Raw genomic sequence first — 24,725 nt, forward strand, 5'->3', positions numbered from 1 at the left:
TGCAGATAGCTCTTCCGTCCCGCATAGTGAGAATCCTGCCAACTCGTGAACACAGAGTGTCGAAGGACTCGTCCCAGAGTTTGTTTGCTCTGCATTCGATGATCTTGTGCGGGTTTCGTCCGAGACATACTGCGCAAGCGGAGAGGACTCCTCCATTTGCGCTTGCCCGAAAATCCTGACGCAGTCTTTTGTGCTTGTTGCTCTGCTCAGGAGATGGCGAGCGTTTACGCGATTCTTTATGGTCACGTGATCTCGATGATGCTGGGACTCGTTGGTCCGACTGTTTGTGAGCGTTGAAGCATGTGGCGCGAGGCAGTTGTTATGAGGCATGTAGCAGTAAGATTGGAGCGTGAGGCATGTCGGCGCGAAGCCAGTTTGATGCGGCATGAAGCATGTTTCATAGTATGAATAAGTATTAAATTACGAAAGTAAAATCTTTGATGAGCGAAAGGTCTCGCTAGATAATGATGGTTGAAACTGACCTTGTAGTCTCTCGCATTATCTTTCTTAAGACAATCGTCCCAATAGACTCGACTCCTCGTATCCTCCAGTACCTTCTCATTAACGACTGAAATGTCGTAAGGGCCGACCGAAGATTTCACTGCTACATGCCAGCGCCTACGCTGCTCGGCTTGATACACCAAGAGAGTCTTCTGCGCTAACGGATCCCGAAGAGAACGATAGCTGTGAACTTGTAGATTTCTCCAAAATAGAGCCATCATTCTGATTCTGTCTTGTGGCCAGCCGGCTTCGTCTAATGCTGTTAGGAAGCGAGGGCATGCTTGACAGAATTCTTCGAAAGGTAAATTCTCGTCGTTGATGACGGAGCGAGCGCTTCGAGCGGAGGCTGAGGATATCCATGCTGTGGAACCATCAGCTAACGTCGACAATACCATAGCATCGTCGTCGATAGTCTTCTTGATTGACGCCTCATCTAATCCATCGTTGGTAAAGTACCATAGTTCGACGTATTCTCCTTTGTCTAACTTGCGTAGCGCATATGACGACGGAGTAATAGCGGGCTCGTCAGGAATTCCAGTGTTCTGAATCGGAATATACTTGAATTTGTTCTTTTTCCGTTCTTCCTTATGTGCGTCCTCTTCTTCCTTGGCGCGTTCTTGATTCAACCTCTCTTGCTCGTCGTCTTCAAGACGCTGACGTTGCACTTGCTCTTCTCTATCTTCGTTCTTCTGCTGTTGCCAACGGCGCTTGTCCATATTATTGTTAGCTTCCCAAATATTCTTAAGCAACTGAATCGCTTGAGCGTCCGTGGTGTTCTCATTGATAAGTTGAGCTCGGGTGGCGACGAAGTCCTCCGACGCATAATCTGGACATACGTCCAGGTTTGGGTCGTTGCGAATACGAGGCATTTAAGATTTATAATGATAAAGCTTTAGATAGAAAATAGCGATGAAACGAGAGTGTATTTGCGTACTCGAGTACTTGCGAGTGCTAAGTGAGAGTACGAAACAAGAAAGGGTGGGAAAAAACGGGCCAGGTGAAATTGACGCGGCCCTGCCGCGCCTGCCGCGGTCGTGACGCGCCTGTGACGCGGCATATGTGACGCGGCACTGTAACAAATTCCTACGTACAGATCATGTTTACACAACTTCATATCGCATTCCAAACACTTTGAATCATCGTTAATGATCAACATGTGAGTGTCTGCCTGCGTACAGGCTCTATAGTGCTGTATTCACCTCTCACCAAATTTACAGTGCTTGTCCTCTGCGTTTATGCTACTAGTATGCATCTTGTGCGTCAGTCCTATATTGTTGCATTACCTCTAATTCATTCATCTATGTTGGTTTGCAGACGCAGTGTCAAATGTTGTCTTACTGCGTCAAGCCTCGGCCTCACCCTGCCAAGTTCGATCCACTCTCTATACCCTGCACCACCATGTCAAGCCCCAACCATGGCATGCCAGAAGCCTCCCTCGTTTAGGCTGCGTCAAGCACCACTCACACCACGGCAAGTTCTCCCAAATATCTTCGCAATCTCTGTACTAATATCAACATCCACACTCTATGCCGCGTCAAGGCCTACTACAGTGCCGCGTCAACCATAGCACATACCGCGTCAGTTGCCGCGTCACATGCGCGTCAGTGCCGCGTCAAACAAGTTGTGCCGCGTCAATGCCGCGTCAAACCTCCTCCATGCCGCGTCAGTGCCGCGTCACATGCGCGTCACGCCGCGTCAAACCTCGTCACTGCCGCGTCACCGCCGCGTCAAACTTCATTCATGCCGCGTCACAAGTAGCACATGCCGCGTCAGACCTCGCCACCTCAACTGTCACGCTGTCCGTATAACTTAGGTATTTTTTTTTTAGATCTGTCATAATATTTGATATTCTAACAGTGTTCCTTTTCATCCTGACAGAATTAGACGTCGTACACTGTAATTGTCCATAGGCAGTAATAAATTTATTTTACTAAGCATTCTTTCGTTTGTCTCCTCTGGGCTTGAGAAGAAACCCTTATTATCGCGCTTTTGTAAATCATATCATGGCCTTTGTGAGTGCTTTTAAATACGGAGTAAACTTGTTATAACCATCTTTTAGGAATTAATCAAGCATATATTCAACTTTTTATATCCCAACGAGACAGAGAATCAAAATTATCCAGATCGGCCGGGTCCGCTGCTGAGTTTTGGGGACCTTATACCCTGCTATGACCGTTCAGGTGCGTCATCCGACATATTCTCCTTGTGAACTTAGATTTGACAAATAGAACAGGCAATATAATAGCTTATCTTCCGGCCTCTGTGCAGACCGCTCAGCCATCACATGACCCTGCACACTCCGTCCCAAATCCACCACCCCTCCCTCAACATATGAAACACCACTCACAGGAGTTGTTTGAACTCTGCACGGACACAAAGTCTATACCACGCCGGCGTACCCGAAGTGTTAGTCCTCCTGCAGCCCGAACAAATCAACGTCCCAAATCTGGCGGTCGAGATGAGTTATGGGACCCATGGCCGGACGGTGACTTTGAAAAGTTATTCACATGGGAGGAGGTATTACGAACTGATAATCTTAGTGAACATTGGGCTTGTCAGCCAGGAGGAGGAGACAAGAGGGGGTCAGAGTCAGCACTCGCGTGGTCGCAAGGTAAAAAGACGAGACGCGTTTGCCTGGGTGTCATTACTTGTGATGAACCTACCTGTGAGGTAGTCACACGTCCGCAGACCCGCCGGGCTGGTATCATGGGACAACTCAATGCATCGTGCCTTTGTGGTAGTCAGCTCAAGCACATCGACTGCGGTGTCACATCAGTGTTGTATTCATTCAAAGGAGGCGTCTACTACATTCACAAGGGCATTCACCACCATCCGAAACAAACTCACATCTTGCATCTATCTCGTGACGAGCGGACAAGATTCGAACAAATTGTCTTCGAAAATCCTGCTGCTGGCCCTGCAGCATTAATTGCTGGTCGTAACAGCCTTACTGGTACCCGTGAATCTGTTGCAACGATCTCCACAGTGCTTCTCAACCAGGACCGTGTCAAGGCCGAGCTGCAAGCACTACGGGGCAAGTCCACTCGGAACTTCGTTGATGACTTCGCAGAATTCCAGAAGAACCATCCAGGATATGTTTTGTATTCTCAATTCGAAGCAGTGACTGTCGTTGTTGTTCAAACTCAATTCATGGTGTCGCAACTGGTGACCGACTTCATCGAGGACGAGGCTGTGAATGGCATTGTTTCGGATGCAGCACATGGATTTTGGTACTCATCTAAGGATCTTCTTATAATTAGTTCGACATATTCTGCTTTGCTCGCATGCTGGGTACCCGGACTCATGACCTATGCAAATGGAGGTTCAGCCGAGCACTACCGATTACATTTTCTTGTCCTTTTCAACTCCATGGCAGATGAATGCGAGAAGCACGGGCGTGAAGTCAATGATGAATTGTTTGGCAACGTAAGGCTCCAGTTACTGGTACATAGTGTTCATTCTGACATTTGCTGATCCAGGTTGTTGACTTCAGCGAGGCTGAACGAGTTGGGTTTACTCAAGCATTCATTATGTTCTGGACCAATCGCGAGGATTCACGTTCTCAGGCTGAACTTGAAGATGCAGCAGGAGCACTCCTCAAAGGCTGTCAGCAGCATTACCGGTCTCAGGTCACACGTGTCAAAAAAATCAGTGGAGTTATTGACCCTGCCAAAGCGGACAACTTTCAGAGTCGTGCCCTGGCCCTGCTGTTGGTCTTGGATATGGACACTTTCAAGCAAAAGGTTGCATCCCTTTTACGAGACTACCCCAAGACAAAGCCATGGCTGGAGTGGTGGCTTCGTGACAGCCATGCCCAGATGCTGTTTCCTCCTTTTCAGAAGATGAAAACGGGTCTATTCCAGGCAATGCCAGACTCCACTAATGCAGAAGAAGCGATGCACGCAAAGTTATATGCCACAGTTGGCAAGCGCTACAACTTGATGGAGGGGCTGCTTTGTTTGCAGGTTTTTATGGAAAGTTTTCAACTACGTGCAGCTGGCCGAAGTGGTATGTTGTATATTGTCAGTGTTAATTTGATATTAAACACCTCTTGTTTCGATTAGTGGGTGCTCCAATTCGCTACGGAGCAGCCAAGAGCTGGCAAACCAATCTACAAATACATGGTCGTACTCATCCAGAAAGAGCACCACGATCACATCGGTCCAAGTCCAGAAAAAATGATGGACGCCCTCCTGATACCTCGCGACAGCTTCTGAGAACCCATTCAAAAACTCGTGACAAGCAACAGGCTTCCAAAGAAGACTTAGATTCAGATTCTGACAATTCGCTCGACTCCAACATCTCTAACCATCCACTGAGCTCGCGCCCCAGTTATCCCTGGTCTCAAAACTCATGTTGGCTTGATACATGCCTGGAGCTCATGTTCATTACCATACACCCTCACTTTTATACTGTCTTCCAGCCACGCTTCCTTGGAATCCGCGAGGAACATCCCTTATGGGCTCTGAATCAGGTCATGAAAGTTCGTATGAGCATTGATCAGACATCTAATGCATCTCGTATCTTGACGACTCAACGTGATGGGTTCCGCAAGAATCTGAGGGCCACACGAATCATCAAGGATATATCAAGTGCGGACGGAGTATTTGTAAGTGTGCTGTCATATTTCGCAAATCAGAGTTTCACTAATAGTAGTACCTTACACTAGGGCTGGCTAGGAAGGGCATTCCGACTACTGCTGCACAAGATGCCACCTGAAGAGACGTACCTTGCTCGCACTTTCTTCGAGGCCCAGATCATAGACCTGCGATTTTGCTCTGGTACTTCAGGAGGACCAATGCACTGGCAAATACCACGTCAACCGCACCCCAAGTGTCATTTTCAGCTTGATGTCAAACTCTCAGCTCAGTACAAGGGCGATCTAGCTGCTTGGTTTCGTGATCTCATTCGCGTGAACAAGGAGGCCACTTCTAAGACTTATTGCTGGCGAACTTTGGATGCACAGGTTTTATGTGACGGCTCCTCCAATTTCATCACTTTGTATCTTGGAATTCCTGTGATGTTGATAGTCGAGTTTGGTGATGTCCTCCATCGCGATAACAAATGGAACATTCCCAAGCACATAAGGCCTCTCACAAAAGAAGCCGAAGAACAGCATTCCCTCGTTTACGACGTGGTTGGCCTTGCCTTTTGTGACCCTACACCAAAGCTGGCACACTTTATTACTCGCTACTCACTGGATGGCAAGAGGGTCTACCATTATGATGACCTTTCTCATGGAGGATATGCACAATTGTTGAAGAATGCAACTGTCAAGAGCCATCTTGTGGGCAATTTGCACGACATCCCGGCACCAGGAGGCTTCAATTGTTACAATAACATGTAACCGAGAACCCCTCCTACGGAGGTCATCATGACCTTAGCCCCTATCCCACCATATGCACCGTCTTGGAAGACTTACCGACTCAACGGAGACTCGTAGAGACGCCTAGAACGGCCTGGATGCCGTTAGATGACCTAGACCAGCCTAGGCTACATCTGATCGGACCTAGATGGTCCTCGACCCGGATCATGAGGAAGCTCTGCCTCATGGTCAGAAGAGAAGCCGCATGCCTTAGCATGCGCAGTTAGACTCAAAGGCATGCTACGCCTTGAGGACAGATAAGAGAGGCATGGTAAGCCTCATGTATAGATAATCGACCGCATGGCATCAGATAAGATGCCCTTGTATAGACACACTTACATCTACCTACCGAACGTAGTATTGGTCTGTGCACACGGACGACAGTATATAGAGCAGACTAGAATCATGTATATTCCCTACTTGATTCTACTAGGTTTTATCCAGAACTTCCTCTGAAAGACAGTCCCAGTCCTTCAGTCTAAGCCGCACCTTAAGGAAAGCCGACGCTACCTTAAGTGGAACCCCCGAACCTCTCATTCGAGAGAAGATCCCCGTCTCTCCAGTAGCGAGCCCGCTATCAGATTAGGCAATCCGCCTAAGGAGAACTCGAACTATCCTAGTCCGTAACATCAATGTTCATGGTGTTGTGTATAGGCTACGTGGTGGCTCTGATGCGCAGAACTTCTTTGCTGAACATCAAATAGCAGCCGCAGAACGTTTGCATCATGTTCATGTCAAACGTGACCTGCAGTCGCCAGGTTCAATTCCTATCATTTCTTTGTCTCGCACTGCAGTGGCTGCTGTTGATCCAGACAATCTTATTTGGCTCAAAAACCCTGCAACTACACAGAATATAGAATACGAGCAGGTGGTAACATTGAACACAGGCAGTAATTCCAAGAACAAAGCACCACCCCAACACCAACGTTCTCGCACAAAAACGAAAAAACTTCGGATCTTGTCACCGGTATTGGAAACTGAAGATCGGCCATCCATAAACGAGGGTGAAAAGCCGTCTGACCAGGCCAGCGTACCCAAGCCAATCGAGGATCCATTGGTCCTTCAGGCATCTGGCAATGAAGAGGAATCACTGTCCACATCTGAGATAAAGAAACCATTAGAGCTGGACGACGGAGAGAGTGAAGCATCTGACTATACATTTGATTGTAGGTGTGGGGCTCTTGGCAACGGCCATGAAGTTGCAGGTGGTCAAAAGACAATCCGATGTGATCTGTGTGAAAATTGGTCACACATTGCTTGTCAGAGAGGTGGCCGAGCCAGCAATCTTCATCCAAAGGCAGCATTTTATTGCGATGGATGCTCAACACAGGAGTCAAAAGCACCACCAACTCGCAAGTAAGTTTAAATAACTGTGCCCCTCACATAAACTGACATCCATGACTCAGGAGCAGCAGGAAAGCCACAACAAAGAAGAAAACGGCTCCACTTCACACACGTCTGATGTTTGTCTTTTGATCTCCAACCCTAGCTGAGAATCGAGATATGGCTGATCACTCACTTACAGCGCCGGCAAAGGAGCTCTGGCTCGTCTCGGGAAGTATTGGTATCCTGTGCGGCTGATTCAGTCCTATGACACTGTTGGTCTCCCTGCTAGTGCACGCAACCGAGTACGCTGGTGGGTGGTCTGGTGGCGCGGTTGCAGATTCCCATTAAGTTTGGGATCACCTCCTGGTGATGTTGAGCAAGGAGATCTCATGGATGAACTTTGGCAGGACCAAGCTAAGAGGCGTGAGATTCGCGTGAGTGACAGTGACTGGTTATACTCGCGGTCCTCTTGACACGAAGTATTGTGTAGCTCGGAGAATGGATCCACTCTTGGGATACTCCTCGCGAAGAAGACTTGATTCAAAACTTTATGTCAGCGGAAGTATCAAAAGAACTGGACGACATTCTACTACCACATATTGCTTCGCTTCAGAAGCTCCTTGACAGTCCAGACTTGAACCAATATGGTGCGGAGGCATACCCCGTGATAGACTACATCTTGCGATCGAGGAAGAAGCCAGATGGTGTGGGTGCATACAGCATACCATTTTGTGGTGACATCTCTTCTCATGAGTATGCCAAAATTGCACGTTGGTTCTCGGAGAATGTTCCTGGTGCTTCCGGTCAAGTCGAAAAATGGCTTGGTGGCATGCCTTTGGTGCATGCTTTCACTCTCGTGGTTGCTCATCGAAAGGCCAGTGATTTCGAAAAACGCATTGAAGCTCGAAACGAAGAATGGAACGATAGCATGCTGTTGAAGATGGCTTGGGCTGATCTCATGATAAGCTATCCTACCAATAGCTTCGTGGCTGACGTCGACCTTGAGTGTCTGACCGCACTAGAAGCAAGGATGTTCGAGGATTCCGAAGAAGCAGGACCTGCAGGCAACCAGCAGTGGGGTTTGGATGCTGGCCAACATCACAGGCGATGGAATGTGTATCTCGGAATTCCTGATGAATGGGTTTCTGCAAGAGATTATAGCGAAAGTGAACTTGAAGTGAGGAAGACATTACCTGCTCCGTTTGATAGATATCTAACTTATGTGATTAACAGCGCGGCCCCTTATTCAGTGATAACTCTGATGCTACATCTGTGGAGTCTGCAGACGAGCTATCCGAAGCTGTAGTTCCTTCTCTGCCGGCCGAAGAATGTCCGCCCGTTAAACGTCGATGTGCTCCACAGGCTCGAAGGGTCCAGAGAGGGAGGAAAAGAAAATAGTCATTGGCTTATGTATACCTAGTTGTACATGGCTCTGAGGCAAATAAAATAACAAAAGAATGGTCGTGAACTCATTCAACTTGATCTGGAAGTTGAATGTAGAATATAGGAATGGCGCGTCAGTGGCCGCGTCAAGGCTCGTTAGTGCCGCATCAAGGCTCGTCAGTGCCGCGTCACATGCGCGTCACGCCGCGTCACGGCCGCGTCACGACCGCGGCAGGCGCGGCAGGACCGCGTCAAAATAGCTACGCCCGGAAAAAACCCGAGAAGTCGAATCGCCACATAGACATCATTCTATGTTCGTCCTCGTTCCTCGGACTCACATAGAATACAACACAGGACCACCATCTTCCGAGGGGGAACTCCAGATGTACAGATCCTGTCGGTCGTCACGGGATATTACTCATTCCAGAGGGTGTCTTACATCCCGACATGCTCTTGTTTGCTCTCAGACGTTTCAAGGATCAGTCATTCAGAAGACCTTAAAATATCGGAATATCGAGTTCACCTCCATCTACAGAGATATCCGGCATCGCTGCTTTTCGGCTAGACAGGTAGGGAAGAGAAAAATTGCGTCATTTCCATTGTGTTCTGATCATTCAATATAGTTCATATTTCTATCAAGGTTTTCGTTGTTCGACATCGTTTATTGTGTAATCCTTGTGCTTAGTCGTACGAACGATTGAACATTTGCAACTTCGTGTCTATGCGAGAGTATAATCAGTGGCCCGATGCAGGGAGATAGATAAGAGATAGACGCCGTGTGTAGCTGTTGTGTGATAAGCCACAACAGCCCTTGCGAATTCGTGTTCGTTCGCTGTCATATCTCGCCACGACCTCGTTCTGTGCCACAGTACAGCTTTCACGATAAACCAAATCACCTCCACTTCAGGACACATCAAGATCTTTCAATGGCAACCATCGACGCCCAGGATCTCAAACAAAGAATTGGGCGCTTTCGAGTTCTGATCATGGGTAGAGCAAACGCAGGCAAAACGACCATTCTTCAGAAGGTCTGCAACACCACCGATCAACCAGAAATTTACGATACCAATGGAAACAAGGTGCGGGTGATGATCCATGCCATACACGCGTCCATCGCTGATCAATTGCGGGTAGATCGATGCTGACATCGTTAAATCATCTATCAAGGTGGGTGCATCATTTGCCCTATGGGCACATACATGCACTGACGGATGTTCAGCGCGGAAACCACGATATTACGAACGAGATGATATTCAAGAGCAATCCCATTTTTGTATTTCACGACTCCTGCGGTTTCGAAGCGGGCTCAGAAGACGAATTTGAGAATATGAAGAAATTCATCTCGGAACGCGGACATGCGACGGAATTGCAGGAACGAATCCATGCCATATAGTAAGTAACACCATTCTGACGTTCTGCGCTTGTTGATTGCCGTCAGGTATTGTATTCCAATGGACGACCCGTGTCGAACCTTCCAGCGGTCAGAAGAGAAGTTCTTCTTGGAGTGCGATACTGGGCGCGGTGAGCTTGCAACTTCATTGTCACTTGTCGCGCTTGGACTAAACAATTGATCTCCAGTTCCCGTGGTAGCGATATTCACGAAGTTTGAAGCTCTGCGTCCATTCGCTTATGGAGAAATCAAGAAGGAATTAAAAGGGGTATCGAGTGAAGAACGCTCAAAGAGGATTGCCGAACGCGTCGAGGAACTGTTCACTAAGACAGGTGTCTGCGATCGGTTGTGCAACCCTGAGAACCGTGCCCGCCCCAAGTCTTATGTACGCTTGCAGAGTAAGTATTTCAGATCAACTTCTTCCATGTCAAAGTTAACATTAGCAACCGTCCTAGATATGAACAAACAGAATACAAACTGCGACGCTCTACTGGAAAGCACCACTCTTGCATTGGATGACGAAGAACTGCGGTTGTGCTTGGTATCAACGCAACAATCGAACATGGAGCTTTGTATGAAGTGTGCTATCACGTGAGTCGCAGATTTGCAAGTCACATATTTTTGTTCTAACGTCATGTAGAATACTCGTGGATCGTGCGCATCAGCTATTCGTGCCACTTCGATTCGATTATGGAGCCTATCAGTATGGAATTGCGAGGTGGTTTTCACATCTCAAAGTAAGAGAAAGATTGATTCAATCTGATGATTCCCTGGTAATGATGCTCACGGATGGTAAATATTGAAATGCTGGAACTATAGACATTCTGATATATTTTCCTCTGTAGACGTCCATTAATAACAGCTGGTAAGATTGCGGTTTACGAAGCTCGAACAGGATGGACAGCGCTGATTCCTTGTTGCTACTCGCCTGTTGACAGTGGGTAAGCGCCTTGATGGTTTCTAGTCCTCGACCGATGCTCATGATCCCCATCCCTTGCTGCTGCTCGCCTGTTGACAGTATGTAAGTGCCTTGATGGTTTCTAGTCCTCGACCGATGCTCATGATCCCCATCTCTCGCTGCTGCTCGCCTGTTGACAGTATGTAAGTGCCTTGATGGTTTCTAGTCCTCGACCGATGCTCATGATCCCCATCCCTCGCTGCTGCTCGCCTGTTGACAGGGAGTAAGTGCCTCGATGGTTTCTAGTCCTCGACCGATGCTCATGATCCCCATCCCTCGCTGCTGCTCGCCTGTTGACAGAACGTAAGTGCCTTAATGGTTTCACATCCTTAACCCATACTCATGATCCCCATCCCTTGCTGCTGCTCGCCTGTTGACAGGGAGTAAGTGCCTCGATGGTTTCTAGTCCTCGACCGATGCTCATGATCCCCATCCCTCGCTGCTGCTCGCCTGTTGACAGTGGGTAAGTGCCTCGATGGTTTCTAGTCCTCGACCGATGCTAATGATCCCCATCCCTCGCTGCTGCTCGCCTGTTGACAGTGGGTAAGTGCCTCGATGGTTTCTAGTCCTCGACCGATGCTCATGATCCCCATCCCTCGCTGCTGCTCGCCTGTTGACAGTATGTAAGTGCCTCGATGGTTTCTAGTCCTCGACCGATGCTCATGATCCCCATCCCTCGCTGCCGCTCGCCTGTTGACAGCGTGTAAGTGCCTTGATGGTTTCTAGTCCTCGACCGATGCTCATGATCCCCATCCCTCGCTGCTGCTCGCCTGTTGACAGCCCGTAAGTGCCTTGATGGTTTCTAGTCCTCGACCGATGCTCATGATCCCCATCCCTCGCTGCTGCTCGCCTGTTGACAGAACGTAAGTGCCTTAATGGTTTCACATCCTTAACCCATACTCATGATCCCCATCTCTCGCTGCTACTCGCCTGTTGACAGGTGGTATGTGTCTCGATGATATCTTCTATTGAAATGATACTGAATAGTATAATAATGTTCACTCATTTTCATAGCCTAATGTAAGTATTTTCTATTCTATCAGATGAATCGACTCATCATGACTCATCATGCATAGTTCGTTGAGTATCCATCCTTGATGATATTTTCCATGTTCATTCATCTTGTATATTTCTTGCCCTGTGCAGAATGTGAGTCATTTAATCCTTATAACGCGAAGCATCAAATGTATCGATCGTTTTGATTCTTTCACCGTAGCATGTGAGTATTTTTCAATCGCCAAGGGTTCTTCCAGCCACATAATACCTTGTATTCATCATGTGTTCGCAGAATGTGTGTGTTAATCATGTCCTGTCTGAAATGATAGTACTCCACTGACAAACAATCTTATTTAGCTCGTACGTCCATGGATGGTATTCACCATTACATAGTGATGCTCATCTGGTTCCAACCCCTGACAGTTTGTAAGTTACCTGAGCACAGCGGTCATGGTCTACAATCTGGTGGTTAATTATTCACAACTGTCTCGTCAACCAAATAGAACGTGCGTCTCTGTTATTAATCAAATATTAATTTACTACCTCATGGTTCTGACATTCCTTTGCCGCAGGAGGCAAGTACTTTTACTATGTGGAGTTGATTCTGATACCCATACTTTCAACCTTTGGCTAGGCCGAAGTCTACCGAGACAACATTATCAGCATCCTTCAACCTTTGGTAGGTCGTTTTTCCTCCATATTGATTCTCAGCACTGTAAGAGTGCAACAGGCTCCGAAAGCTTTAATGTTCGCGAATCAAATAATCCAGACTGGCATTGGTTAGTTCCTCACCGCATGCCAAGTAATAGTCTTGATGACAGGATGCAGCTACTATCATCGTCCTCGAGTACTCCGCCTTTCTCCCGAACGACTTGGGGGACTTGGAGCGCGTCAAGTCTGCCGTGGACTACTACATGAAATCTCCGACGGCTGTCGCAGTAGAGAAAGGAGCGAAAGAGATTTGTCGTCAAGGCTACGACAGGGAGGAAATGGGGAAGAAGATTCTTGAGTTCATTCTTGAAAATCGCTTGTGTACGTCCTTCGCTTGGTTGTGAACCTAGCAGTCGAAGCTTACTGACAGGTTGCAGCAAAGGACTTGACTGAGAAGAAGTAGATGATGCTCGAGCCAAGTTTTCTGTTTTTCGATGCATACTATGCGCTCGTATTTTGTACGATACCAAGCACGCTAGTTTCAACTCCTTAGCGGTGCAGACTGTGATGTTTCCTTGTTTCTGATGCTCTTCCTCATGCTATCATGATGTACTATACTTAGCACTCTAGTTTCAATAGCCGAGTGCTGCAGACCGTATTGAGTTTCAACACCCGTTTTTCGTATTTCATTATATCGCGTTCTGTTTTGTGCTATGTAGATTTAGGCTTGCGCTCGTCAAATAATTGCTGTTCACTCTTATTTTCAATCAAGAAACTTCGAGAACTGGCTCGGTGTGCTTTAGTGCTGAAGCGGACGGGCATGCCGACTGACAACATTGTCAGTGCTCGTCGGGACAGCACGCAGCCTTGTACATCAAAGTCTGGTAGACTGAGAACAGACAAATCATCCAGGAGGCAATCACAGCATTGTATTATTGTCTCCACGAAGGGGAAGATATCGGATAAAAAACCAAAATGGTAGGAAATGACGCAGACGTATCGAGTCATGTGAGGCGTAGATATGGTGTGGGCACAACAAGGTAACGCCTGAATAAGTTGAAGTCGGATGGGAAAGGTACTAGGCAATGGAAGCTAGATACGAGGAATTGTGAAGACGAGAAACATTCTCATGACAAGGGACTCACCATCAAGTGTACTACGTCTGCTCTGCGCGGTTCTTACCGAGTCCATTCTTCCGTACGTCATAAAGGGTAAAGGCGGTTCCGACATCTTTGTCTGCGACTCCAAAAAGACGTATTCAGCCGTCGGGTCAGGACAGATGGTGGTGTCGCTGAAGACCATACGGATGGATTTTCCATTTCTAATATGTTGACAGGCATGGTAGGTGTCTTAGCGCTTGAGGGTGCATGACAGGTGTGGTCACTGGTGACTTCCCGTAAGGTTTTACAGACGAATTTCTCTTAATCCTCATACCTTAGCCGAATAGCCGGGCTGCATTAGGAAGGTCGCTCTTGCACTTGTCTGTAAATTTTCCATTCTGTGGAGGGGTAGGTACCCCTCCACAGATGCTCTCATCGCGCAATTTTCTTACTCTTTTTAGATGTCTCGCTCTCGGAACTCTTATTTGTGTAATTTTTTATCGATGGACTCTGATCTTGCATCTGACCTTGTACTTCGTGCTTCTGTATTCTCCTCGGGCTGATTCCAACATCTCTCACACTATTACACCTGCAAGTTTTGTCTCTGCAATTAGTAGTGATCACAATGGTGCAGCAAGTCAGACACTATCCATGGCACGGCCCAGATTAAGGAAAAACGACTGTATATTCATGTTTCTATGTCTTACGTATGACGGCCCAGAGGAGACAATAATAAATTGAATCGTTTTATATAAAATATCTACATGATAACTCAAAAGTCGTGTTATGTCCGAAAATCTCTGAATGATAACCAAAAGTCATCCACGTGGCTTCTCAAAACTCTAATTCATTCTCAAAAGTCATCCACGTGGCTTCTCAGAACTCTCTTCTCGGCACAAAAGTCATCCACATGGTGAGTCCTACTGTTGTCCTCATTGTTGTCAACGATGAGCCACGCAGTGCCGCGCGTCGGGTCACGCGTCACACAGGCGGGTGCGTGATGTACCTGCACTTTCCTTGAATGGTAATTATTTATTTACAGTTACGGTTGGACTGTTTGACAGATGACCTTGCTGCCGCACCCTCTGCGACGACACGAGCACACCGTCTACCACCATACCTGCGTTCTGCTCACTTGCGTTTCGTCGTTCATTGTAACATTCCCTTACTCCCTCGACATCCAGCCCATTAACGCTCAAAGCCTCAATGCCTCTCAGGATAATAGTCCACCGCTTCCTCAAAATTCGAATCCCACTTTTGGCACTCCCGTTTCCTCATCGGCGCCTCTATGTCCACCCTCCTTGTGGAGATCGTCCACGTTGACCCTCGCGAGCTCTTGTGGCATGTGCTTGGATCCAGGAGGTGGCGATGGGAATCTGTTCAAGGCTGCCGAATTTCACTGCAGCAGAGGGTATCCTGACGCAAGAAAGTCCCGATGCAGCCTACTGCTGCGCTCCTGACCGGTCTTTCTCGTTTTCCAACTTTCAAAGGTATGTCTCGCGTGTCCCTCACCTTGTATATACTAATCATTCATTAAGTGTTGTTTCTGCACGAGTAAAATCTGTGCATCTCTATTGCTCAGCAAACTCGAATCTGTCCGTTTTATTAGGAAGACTTGGAGATGAAGAGCTTATGTGAGTCGTCGCATCTGCACATGACTATTATACTTACTCAGAGTGGAGATTTCGTTCCGCATGTAATGTGACTATCCGGCCCTCTAGGCAGCCGGTAGACTTCTGGACAAGGGACTCCCTTCCAACTTTCGATCACATTCTACGTTTGTCACCCGTACTTTCAGATCGGACAATTGGGCTGCTGTGTTTTAGGTGCCAAGAGTTTGCCAACCTCGTTGTGAAAGCCGATGGACTTTATGAGTGGGCATGTCTTGCATGCGAATACATTAGAGAAGACCTTCCCAGCTTATCTCCAATGGACTGCCTAGGGAGCGGCAAAACTTGTTGTATGATATAGATATGTATTGCTTCGCATGCCAGCAATAAACATTGTTGAATATTAAAGGAAAGCCATTTAGAGTGCGGTGCTTACAATACTGTCCAACATTCACAGGACAACATTGACATGGATCAACTCCCTCTCCCACTGCAGAACATCATCATAGCATTCGACGAGCTCAAAGATCAAGTTCGTGTTGCTCTTCTCACACAGCTTGGTGACGCTGCACGTCTCCAAGTTCAGATACATTCATGCGAGCAGCTTAGACATCAAATTGATACGGTGTGTATTTCCTTCCTTCAACTAGGTGCTGATACTAAACTCGGAGTCTGCAGCATCATAACCTTATACCTGATGCCACCTTTGCGACCATGTGCTCTAGTCTGGATGCCATGGTGTCTGATCTTGAGCAAGCGAAAGAGCGGTCAGCAGATCATCCGGATGCGCCTCCCATTAACCCCGTTGTTGCTATTCACACTGGACGGCGTGGTCGTCCCCGGCTTGAAATCAATTCTGATGTGCTAGAAACTGCGATGCAGTTTGGTGGACCAACGGCACTGAGCAATGTCTTTGGTGTTTCATCACGCACAGTTCGTCGACGTGCCTTGGAAAGTGGGCTTTCAGAACCTGGAGAGCCAGTTTATGTAGAATTCACTGGCAATGACGGTGTTGTGTCCCGTTTTTATACATCATCCACAGCATCACAGTCCACCTTATCCGACGATCAATTAGATACAACAATGCTTCAGATTCTCACCCACTATCCTACTCTAGGACGACGCATGATCGATGGTCAACTACGTTACTTGGGCATCATTGTACCTCGTGCTCGCATTCAAGAATCTTACGCTCGTGTCCATGGCCCTCCTGTAGCAGCCTTTGGCATTCGCTGCATCATGCGACGGGTCTACAAAGTCCAAGGCTACAACTCTTTGGCGCATCATGATGGACAACACGGTAAGTGATTATGCTTGGACCTTGGTACATCACTACCATGATCAATTAGGTCTTATCCGCTGGAAGATCGTTGTTCATGGATTTATTGATGGCTATTCACGGTACATAACAGGCATTCGAGCGCACAATAACAATCGTGCTGTTACTGTTTTAAATTTGTTCACGGAGCTCATCGAAGTACACGGGCTCCCAAGCCGTGTTCGGGGAGACCATGGAGTCGAGAATGTTGATGTTGCGCGGTTCATGGAGGCGGCTCGTGGGACAGGCAGGGGTTCGTACATCTGGGGTCGGTGAGCACTCAGTCAGCCTGACCATTCAATTTAGTATTCTAAGAGATCACAGGAGTGTACACAATATACGCATCGAGCGGTTATGGGTCGACTTTACAAACGGGATAGGATCCAAATGGAAGAAGTTTTTTCAAGATCTCGAACTTAGTAGTGGTCTTGACGCTGATAACCCTCATCACATATGGCTGGTCCATTACCTTTTCCTCACAACCCTCAATTCCGAAATTCACGTATGGGCTGAAACTTGGAACAACCACCGCATGAGTACTGCTGAACATGGTATCACAAGCCCGCACCAACTGCGCTACCTCAGCATGCTCCAGCATGGTGCACGTGGCTTTGAGCCATGCACATTTCATGCCCCAGAAGATGTACTTGAGGGTGACAGTCTGGAAGAATATGGTATTGATTGGGATGCCATTGACAGTTCCCGAATTCGTTCTCACCACAATACTTCCAACCAACCAGACGACCTCGCCGACAATCCATTTATAGCCTATAGGCCTGAGACACTTAACGAAGTGAACGTGGATGAACCCAACTGCCCCCTCTCCCCTGCCCAACTTGAGCAGTTGCATGCCTACCTTTGGCAATTTCCAGACGATGGGCAAAATGTTACTCGCAGGTCTCTTTGGGAACATGCACTTGCTAAGTGTATTCAATTAATATCGTAGTCTGCATTGCTGCATTGTACTAGTGATAAGTCTGCACCGTGCAACATAGGATCCTAAGCTGGCTACCATCTCCACTCGATCGACCCTTTGCTGCGCATCCGCACACCTTTGTACATCTTGTATGTCTCGCTTAAGAGCTGCAACTGATCAACCTTGAGCGAGGAGAAACTGTATCACCAACGTTGATTGAAATAGACTCAGGTTACTAGATGCTGGGTCGAGGACGGTCGAGCTTGATTGGAACGACTGGAATAAGCCTGTGATGTCTCGGCTCAGGGCGAAGTTGTTCCGGAATAGCACCTACGTAAACGATATCAGGCAACCATGAGAAACATACAGCGGGCAGCAAACCAAGTTAGAGATCGCAGTATTGAATAGCACGAGCAATGTATCTTCTTGAGCAGAACGCTCAATACTATGAACACCTATCAAAGAAAGATATCAATGTGAAACGTCCACTGATGGTTTAATTCGACATACCTTCAAAATCCAAAGCAACAATAAGAGCATCTTTAGTCGGAGTTACTGACATCCAAACCCCTTCTGTCGTACGCATGGCCGATCCTGCGAATGACGTATCCACAAGATGGTGAAAGGAAAAGCTCTTCGATTGTTCGCCCATGGACGACACAACTTTGACCGGCTTGAAGAAGATGGCACCGGATAAAGTCAGTATCGCTCGACTCGAGGCGTTCATGTATCATACCTTTTTCGCCATGTATGACTGGAACAAAGACTCATACCAACCAAAAGACAGGTGATTGACAATGTGGTTAACATCTGCACCGAGGAGGGACTTCTCAAGTTCGGTTGGATATACACCGTCCTTGAGGATCCAAGGATAGTAGCGCAAGGGAAAGGAAGTGCACGAGGAGAGATGGATCCGAGTGTGTGGGTGATAGTCACAGCAGCGAATATTGATTATGAGAGGAGTTAGACGCAGGTGCAGGGAAACGAGAGTTGAACTGAGTGTGATCGTGCCACACGTCTAGCCATGTCTCTGCAGTGTATTTTAATGGAACGAAATTGGAGGGATGATAAGTCACTCACAATTTCATCTTGAGCAAGAGGTACATCGACGGTGCGTGTGGGATGACCTCCGGAAAACAACTTGAAGTTGAAATTCCAGTGTCGGGACTGTTGTTCAATTGGTTGGGATGCATCTACAGGTCGTGTGCCAAAATGTATGGAACTGAGAAAATGTGTAAATGAGTGCTAGTCCGAAATGAAATGAAATGGACAGGCACACCGAAAGTGTAGAGAGATGGTGACTTGCTGTAACGAGCAACGGGTACACTGAGATTACAGTGTATGATTACACTGAGTTATACTTACAAATACAAGTTAGACACCATATACAACAGCCATGGTTGCCGTCATGAAGACGGGCGAGTAAGCCTCGTACTGCGCAACGTTGAAAGAAGCATTGACCAATGACGACCACCAGACAGTTGGTCCATGGCTCAAGGGACCTGTCGTTACCAGGCTCGACAGTCTCAATGGGAACATACTGATAACCGCCAAGAGGAGTAACGACAGTGGTCTCGTTGGCAAGAACAATCTTGTTGGCAAGGTTGGGAGGGAAACATCAGATGTGATGACCTTTGCACCTGGAATGCCGGTGAGAAAAATAGAACGATACAGAACAAACAAACTTACCTCGTCGAATTGAGAGACGGTGAAAGGACTCCAGAACGTGTCAGATGATTACAATTGTGCCGCGACGAAAGTTTGTACGGCGACCAGTAGGAATGTTCTGATTTGGACACGGTTGACTTCGGATGTAAGTAGTTACAAGCGTGAATGTATGAATAGGAACGAGGAAAGGGACAAAAACAAAAATGCAGTTAAATTGCTTCGCCAGTTTCAGGGTTCAGAGCAACTCTGTACGCCCTGGCCGGGTCTGCATTTACACTGGGATCAGCTCAGGGTTCGAAGCAACTTCGGACTGCCCTGGCCAGCCCAGGTAAAAAGAGAAAGTGTGGGGGCGAAGTTGACAGAATGAGTACTCACTTCCACGAGTTTTTGCTGGGTCTTGGGGAGATCGATTAATTCGGAACCACGGGTTCAGAAACTTCCTGGCCAACCCGGGCCCTGAGCAACTCGTGCCGATCAGACCTGAGTTCGATGTGGAGCATCATAAGATGTGCGAGACCTTTGTATGGAATCTGAATGGTAAGCCTCTTGTTTAGAGTAGCTTTCATTGCTGACGCCGTTTAGATCCTTCCATCACTCCTGAGCATTTTGCGCAGACGCTCGTCGAGGATTATGCGCTACCCTGGAGTTATCACGGCATCATCACGCCACGTTGACGGCGACTGGAAAAGAAGTGCGTCGTTTTTATATTGCTGTCATTTATCTACTGACTATTGCTATCCTTGCTCTGACTTCCTGCACTCACTTCACGAGTTCCCTAGTATGTCGCACAGACTTGTGAATCGATACTTATCGCAAAATCATACCAGATAAAAACAATACAGCAGGAACCACACACCGATAGGTGGCCTGTCGTTACTCGATCTTTTGAAAGTAGATGCCACTCTTATGGCAACCCGAGCGCCAAGCAGGGCATTTCAGACATGGATATTCTCTTTACTCTCATGCGAGCTTACAAAGTTCTCGACAAAGTAGGCTCGTTTTCCATGAATCAAAACATGATATTCATGTATGAATAGATCTCATTCGACATGTCTCTCGCCCGCGGTCTAGACTACGACCATGCAAGACATCCAAAGGCATGTTTCCATCTCTGACTCTGAATATACCACAAATCAAGCATGTTTCTTGCAGACTATTGCCACCACAACAGTCCGCGATGCATGCATAGATGGAGACTTATATACTGACGAAGAACTACTCATGCAAGATATCAATACCGATCCAAACAACCATACTCCCTACGTCCATCGCTCAAAGGCATGTTTTCGTCTCTGACTCATATACCACAAATCGAGCATGCTTCGTGCAGATCCTAGCCATCACGACCCTCCATATTGCATGTCTAAATGGAGACTTATCTACCGCCGAAGGACTACTCACTCAAGATATCAATACCAGTCCGAACTATCATACTTCCTACGCCCATCGGTCATTCGTCATGGCGCGAAAATGCGACTGGGACCGCGCCCTTCTGGACACAATCAAGGTGAGAATCAGAGTGTGTCGTTGCCCACCAGTCACAGGCTTGCAGCTCAACTCGCTTTTGCCAAATACTCAGAAGACCTTTTCGGCCGTTGCCCATACGATAGCCAACTAGTATATCGAAAATGGTGGTCTTCGCTTGTGCTTCTGCTTCGATCGTAGGCAAGCACTTGTATGGTAATATATATCACATTATTCCGCCTCGCTTTAATCTGTATCATACCCAGCACCATCAAAAACTGGTTTTTGTATATTAGCAAAGTCTTTCAGAATGACGAGGTGCGCAAGATGCCTGTGAGACCTTGTGAAGTTAGTGAGCCAAACGGGCAGATGTTTCATCATGGCATCTATGATGAAGACCAGGATCCTCATGATGGGTTATGGTTGATGAGTAGACTCGTATTTGGAATTTGGTTCGCCTCCAAGAGGCGTTGCCATCTCGTACACTTTTGTACCATATGGTTCGCTTGCTTCTCATCTTCTCTGCTTGCTTCCACTGCATGTTAATCCTCTGACATGTCTCCCGATCACCAGCATCTCTTATCTCTTTTCCCCCCACCTCCGAATTGTCCAGTCGCTCCCTCCATAGCCTGGTGCACTGATCCAGTATCTTTACACTTTGTTACTCGTAAATAGTTCCTCTATTGGTGAGTAAACATGTTCTTGCAGTCGTAACACATTTTTAAATATAACTCTTAGTAAAATGACGACCCGGTATCGTTGCAGCGAGTGTTTGACTCGCATATGTGCTGCATATTTTGCTGCAGATGCTTCCCAGGTATGGTTTTTATTTTCCTGTAGCCATTAAACTCACACCGCACTCCCTGTAGCAAATATGCCACTGCACCCACTCAATAACATCTCACAGCGAAACTCCTCCGCATCCAGAACCTCCAGTGTTTCCACCTCGAGGAGGTGCTGGCTTGTGTCGTGAATATCGCAGCCTTCACAATGCACCGGTAGGCAGAGCATAATTTGTTTCGTGCTTTTGTTTACTCACCATTTTTTGGTATCAAGATTCATCATTATTACCAGTTGTGTATGTGCGGGCAGCCTTACAGTGCCCACACCCCGTTGGTCATCCAATCTGTGCTAGGGATCCGCACGGGTATACCCCGGGGTGTCGGGGACCTGACCCGCACCCGCACCCCGAGGTATACCCGCACCCTTCGTGCGGGTGCGGGTTTTTGGGGGGTATGGCCAGCTCGTACCCTCACCCGCACCCGTGCAGGGTTTACCCATGGGTAGTACATATAAATATTAAGTTAGAACTATGAAAAAAAATGATTGTGAAAAAGAACTTACTGAGACATTGCGAACGGCAGGGAACGACTTGGATCAGCATGGCTCGAGCTTGAAGCGGGATCAACACACTGACAACCTGCAAATGGTGGGAAACGACTTGGATCAGCATGGCTCGAGCTCGGCGCGGGACCAACACACTCACAAGCTGCGAACGGCGGGAAACGACTTGGATCAGCTTGGCTCGAGCTCGACGCGGGACCAACACACTCACATCCTGCGAACGACGGGAAACAACTTGTATCAGCATGGCTCTTGCTCGAATGAGGATCGGCACACTCACATACTGCGAACGTTGGGCGACGACTTCAATCAGCATGGCTCGAGCACAATGCAGGACCGACACACTCACATCCTGCGAACGATGGGAAACGACTTGTATCAGCATGGCTCTTGCTCAAATGAGGATCAGCACACTCACGTTCTGCGAACATTGGGCGCAGGCTCCGTCCTGGTGTCTTCCGTGTGCATTCGAGCCACGCCAGCATTCGCTGGCATGGTCTGAGCGTGTACACTTGATGCTGGCGAGTCAGTGTGTCGCGTAGGTGTTGGCGTCGTAGATGGGATGGTGGTGTTGGTGTCATGGATGGTGGTGTTGGTGTCATGGATGGTGGTGTTGGTGTCGTGGATGGTGGCATTGGCATCGAGGATGGTGGCGTCGGCATTGTGGATGGTGGCATTGGCGTGAAAGCTGGTGGTGGTGCAAGTGCTGGGTGCACAAAGATAGGCGCTGGCGACGTGACGCGTATGACGTCGTCATTGTTGCTGGGGGTAGAGTCTTCAATGTGAGTACTCACTTTCAGCGTGCCCAAAGTCTCGTCTCCTCAAGTTCCTCTTTCCTCCTTCATCTCTATACCATCCCTTCTCCCTTCCTCGATTCTCTTGTCCTTTCGTCTTCGCGTGTCGTCCGCGTGTGTTTGCATCGCGTCAACACTTGTTGACGCGTTTCGGGCGCGCGCGCTGTGAATGTGGAGTTGGTGGACTTGGGAAGGCGCGTTAGGTGCCGGTGTTGGTGGTGGTGCCGGTTGTAGCGTGCACGCGGGAAGTATGGTGTCCGCTATTACTGATGCAGGAGGTGCTACCATTTATGGAAGGCACGGGTATAGCTGGGGTACGGGTAAGAGCGCGGGTCTTAGAATCCCGACCCGTACCCGTACCCGTGACCCGCGCGGGTTACCCGTACCCATGCAGATCCCTAATCTGTGCTCCCATCTTCCACACTGTCGTTGTCATCTTCCTCTGTAAACCATTCCAGTGTACAGTCTAATCCGTCAGGGCATGCTGACGATCAGTTCTTCACTAATATGGCCTCTCACTCTATCCCTCAATACCAGGCCAGTACCACTTCAAACCGACTGGCAACCATCTCTGGACCTTCACTGGTCAATGCATATACTACGTCTGTACATCGTCCTCCCCCCCAATCTCAAGGGGCACCAGTCACCCGTGGCCACATGGCATTTGGAGTGCCAATGGCAGGTGTCTCAACCAGTTCTACCAGCTTGCGGGGGCATACACGTGGTCGTGGGCAACGAATCACAGTCAGTGCGCCATTGCGTACCATCCATGCTCAACTCATTCTCATGCCAAGAGATGTAAGTGACGTCAATGCTGTGGTATCTATAGCTATTCTGACCTGTGTTACAGCCCATGTATGATTACACTGAGGCAGATGATAACCATGTAGGCCATGTGAGGCGCATGCGCGATGGTGAAGGATTAGCATCTGACCTCCGCTTTCTCACCGAGCATGGGCTTACTCGCATGGTGAACTTGTCAGGCCGCAAAGGCGATTCACTCATGAACCAGATCGTTCATGAGGTCACACAGATGGCTCATGATGGCCACCTGCAGTTCCCAGCATGGCAAGCTGACAATCTTCCACTAGCTACAGACGCACCCAACCGTGATATCCGCCTGAAATTCCACAGTTTGCCTTTCCGTTTTCTCCAACCTGGCAATTCCAATGGGAGCCGGGGCAGGCGCTACTTAAATGTCGATGCCGCCTTCAATTTCCAATCTTTGGAAGTCTCGAAGTTTTTCAAGCGATGTGACCGTATAAAGAGCCCTGAAGATTCCAATGTGTCGCTCATCTATCTCTGTTTGTCTTGCACTTAATTTTGCATATTCTAAAATACTAATGGTGCGTGTACTAGGTCCGAAAGGGGGCGATGTTATTGGACCGTTGATCAAGGGCTCAATATATCCCCACCACTGTTTTGCCGACCGTATTGCAACCTATTTAATTCAAAGCTATGAAGACACCGCTGGGATCACTGACCATTTCACAACTCCGCCTTGCGCTACCACATGTCCTCCTGAAGATTCACTAGGCACACCTGCATCGTCTACTTCTCAACTGAGCCTATTGTCACCCGCATTGCTGTCAAGTTCCATTCCATCCTCACCAACCCCATCTCCCTCCTATGCCAGTCTTTCTCCTCGCCCAGAACTCCCATCTACACCTGCCACCAGCGAGTCACCTGCAGCCATGACATCGGTGGGCAGTAGTACTAGTATCTCATCATCAAGCCTAGTACCTCGCTACAGCAATCGTGATCGATCAGCATCACCCCAACGCAGGGACATTGGTCCTGTATCTCATGGTCGAGCTCAATCTCATGGGCATTCATATCGCCTAATTCCATACTCTGAACGTCATTCAGAGTCATCATCTTCAGGGGATATTACATCTGGTCATCGGCTTATTCCAGCATCGTCATCATTCCCTAGTCCTG

General features: G+C 48.0%; 8 protein-coding genes across 8 annotated transcripts; 5 read left to right on the plus strand and 3 right to left on the minus strand.

Annotated features, from left to right (window-relative positions):
- Positions 1 to 755: 755 nt before the first annotated feature.
- Positions 756 to 1,370, minus strand: HD556DRAFT_1204278 (uncharacterized protein; the record flags this gene model as incomplete). Its single annotated transcript, XM_041296438.1, has 1 exon — positions 756 to 1,370. A coding segment is annotated over one exon (615 nt), but the record flags the coding sequence as incomplete, so codon positions are not given.
- Positions 1,371 to 1,678: 308 nt separating this feature from the next.
- On the plus strand, positions 1,679 to 2,246 carry HD556DRAFT_1389726 (uncharacterized protein). Its single transcript, XM_041303518.1, has 4 exons — positions 1,679 to 1,756; positions 1,816 to 2,107; positions 2,138 to 2,169; positions 2,223 to 2,246. The coding sequence occupies exons 1-2, from the start codon at positions 1,737 to 1,739 to the stop codon at positions 2,066 to 2,068; spliced, it is 273 nt and encodes a 90-aa protein (XP_041157599.1). The 5' UTR covers positions 1,679 to 1,736; the 3' UTR covers positions 2,069 to 2,107; positions 2,138 to 2,169; positions 2,223 to 2,246.
- Positions 2,247 to 2,832: 586 nt separating this feature from the next.
- HD556DRAFT_1273816 (uncharacterized protein) lies at positions 2,833 to 8,572 on the plus strand (the record flags this gene model as incomplete). The annotated part of the gene is made up of 10 exons (XM_041299208.1): positions 2,833 to 3,927; positions 3,981 to 4,509; positions 4,566 to 5,110; positions 5,171 to 5,831; positions 6,487 to 6,737; positions 6,906 to 7,222; positions 7,273 to 7,329; positions 7,392 to 7,626; positions 7,683 to 8,369; positions 8,428 to 8,572. 10 exons carry the CDS (start codon positions 2,833 to 2,835, stop codon positions 8,443 to 8,445), a joined length of 4,395 nt encoding a protein of 1,464 aa, XP_041157600.1. The 3' UTR covers positions 8,446 to 8,572.
- Positions 8,573 to 9,501: 929 nt separating this feature from the next.
- On the plus strand, positions 9,502 to 9,968 carry HD556DRAFT_1445931 (uncharacterized protein; the record flags this gene model as incomplete). Its single annotated transcript, XM_041307011.1, has 3 exons — positions 9,502 to 9,654; positions 9,710 to 9,742; positions 9,795 to 9,968. 3 exons carry the CDS (start codon positions 9,502 to 9,504, stop codon positions 9,966 to 9,968), a joined length of 360 nt encoding a protein of 119 aa, XP_041157601.1.
- Positions 9,969 to 10,026: 58 nt separating this feature from the next.
- Positions 10,027 to 13,033, plus strand: HD556DRAFT_1488300 (uncharacterized protein; the record flags this gene model as incomplete). Its single annotated transcript, XM_041308759.1, has 9 exons — positions 10,027 to 10,096; positions 10,154 to 10,363; positions 10,421 to 10,556; positions 10,606 to 10,757; positions 10,828 to 10,906; positions 12,492 to 12,498; positions 12,554 to 12,698; positions 12,748 to 12,951; positions 13,008 to 13,033. The coding sequence occupies 9 exons, from the start codon at positions 10,027 to 10,029 to the stop codon at positions 13,031 to 13,033; spliced, it is 1,029 nt and encodes a 342-aa protein (XP_041157602.1).
- Positions 12,866 to 14,111, minus strand: HD556DRAFT_1389762 (uncharacterized protein). Its single transcript, XM_041303519.1, has 4 exons — positions 14,005 to 14,111; positions 13,716 to 13,953; positions 13,008 to 13,662; positions 12,866 to 12,951 (listed from the first exon to the last, which is right to left on the minus strand). The coding sequence occupies exons 2-3, from the start codon at positions 13,716 to 13,718 to the stop codon at positions 13,282 to 13,284; spliced, it is 384 nt and encodes a 127-aa protein (XP_041157603.1). The 5' UTR covers positions 13,719 to 13,953; positions 14,005 to 14,111; the 3' UTR covers positions 12,866 to 12,951; positions 13,008 to 13,281.
- Positions 14,112 to 16,823: 2,712 nt separating this feature from the next.
- On the plus strand, positions 16,824 to 17,544 carry HD556DRAFT_1241856 (uncharacterized protein; the record flags this gene model as incomplete). The annotated part of the gene is made up of 2 exons (XM_041298233.1): positions 16,824 to 16,870; positions 16,923 to 17,544. The coding sequence occupies 2 exons, from the start codon at positions 16,824 to 16,826 to the stop codon at positions 17,542 to 17,544; spliced, it is 669 nt and encodes a 222-aa protein (XP_041157604.1).
- A 31-nt stretch (positions 17,545 to 17,575) lies between these two features.
- Positions 17,576 to 18,546, minus strand: HD556DRAFT_685885 (uncharacterized protein). Its single transcript, XM_041311305.1, has 5 exons — positions 18,251 to 18,546; positions 18,075 to 18,187; positions 17,896 to 17,959; positions 17,726 to 17,844; positions 17,576 to 17,673 (listed from the first exon to the last, which is right to left on the minus strand). The coding sequence occupies exons 1-5, from the start codon at positions 18,260 to 18,262 to the stop codon at positions 17,607 to 17,609; spliced, it is 375 nt and encodes a 124-aa protein (XP_041157605.1). The 5' UTR covers positions 18,263 to 18,546; the 3' UTR covers positions 17,576 to 17,606.
- Between the last annotated feature and the right edge of the window lie 6,179 nt (positions 18,547 to 24,725).

Source organism: Suillus plorans (genome assembly GCF_016647745.1).
Source record: "Suillus plorans strain S12 chromosome Unknown HD556scaffold_48, whole genome shotgun sequence".
NCBI lineage: Eukaryota > Fungi > Basidiomycota > Agaricomycetes > Boletales > Suillaceae > Suillus > Suillus plorans.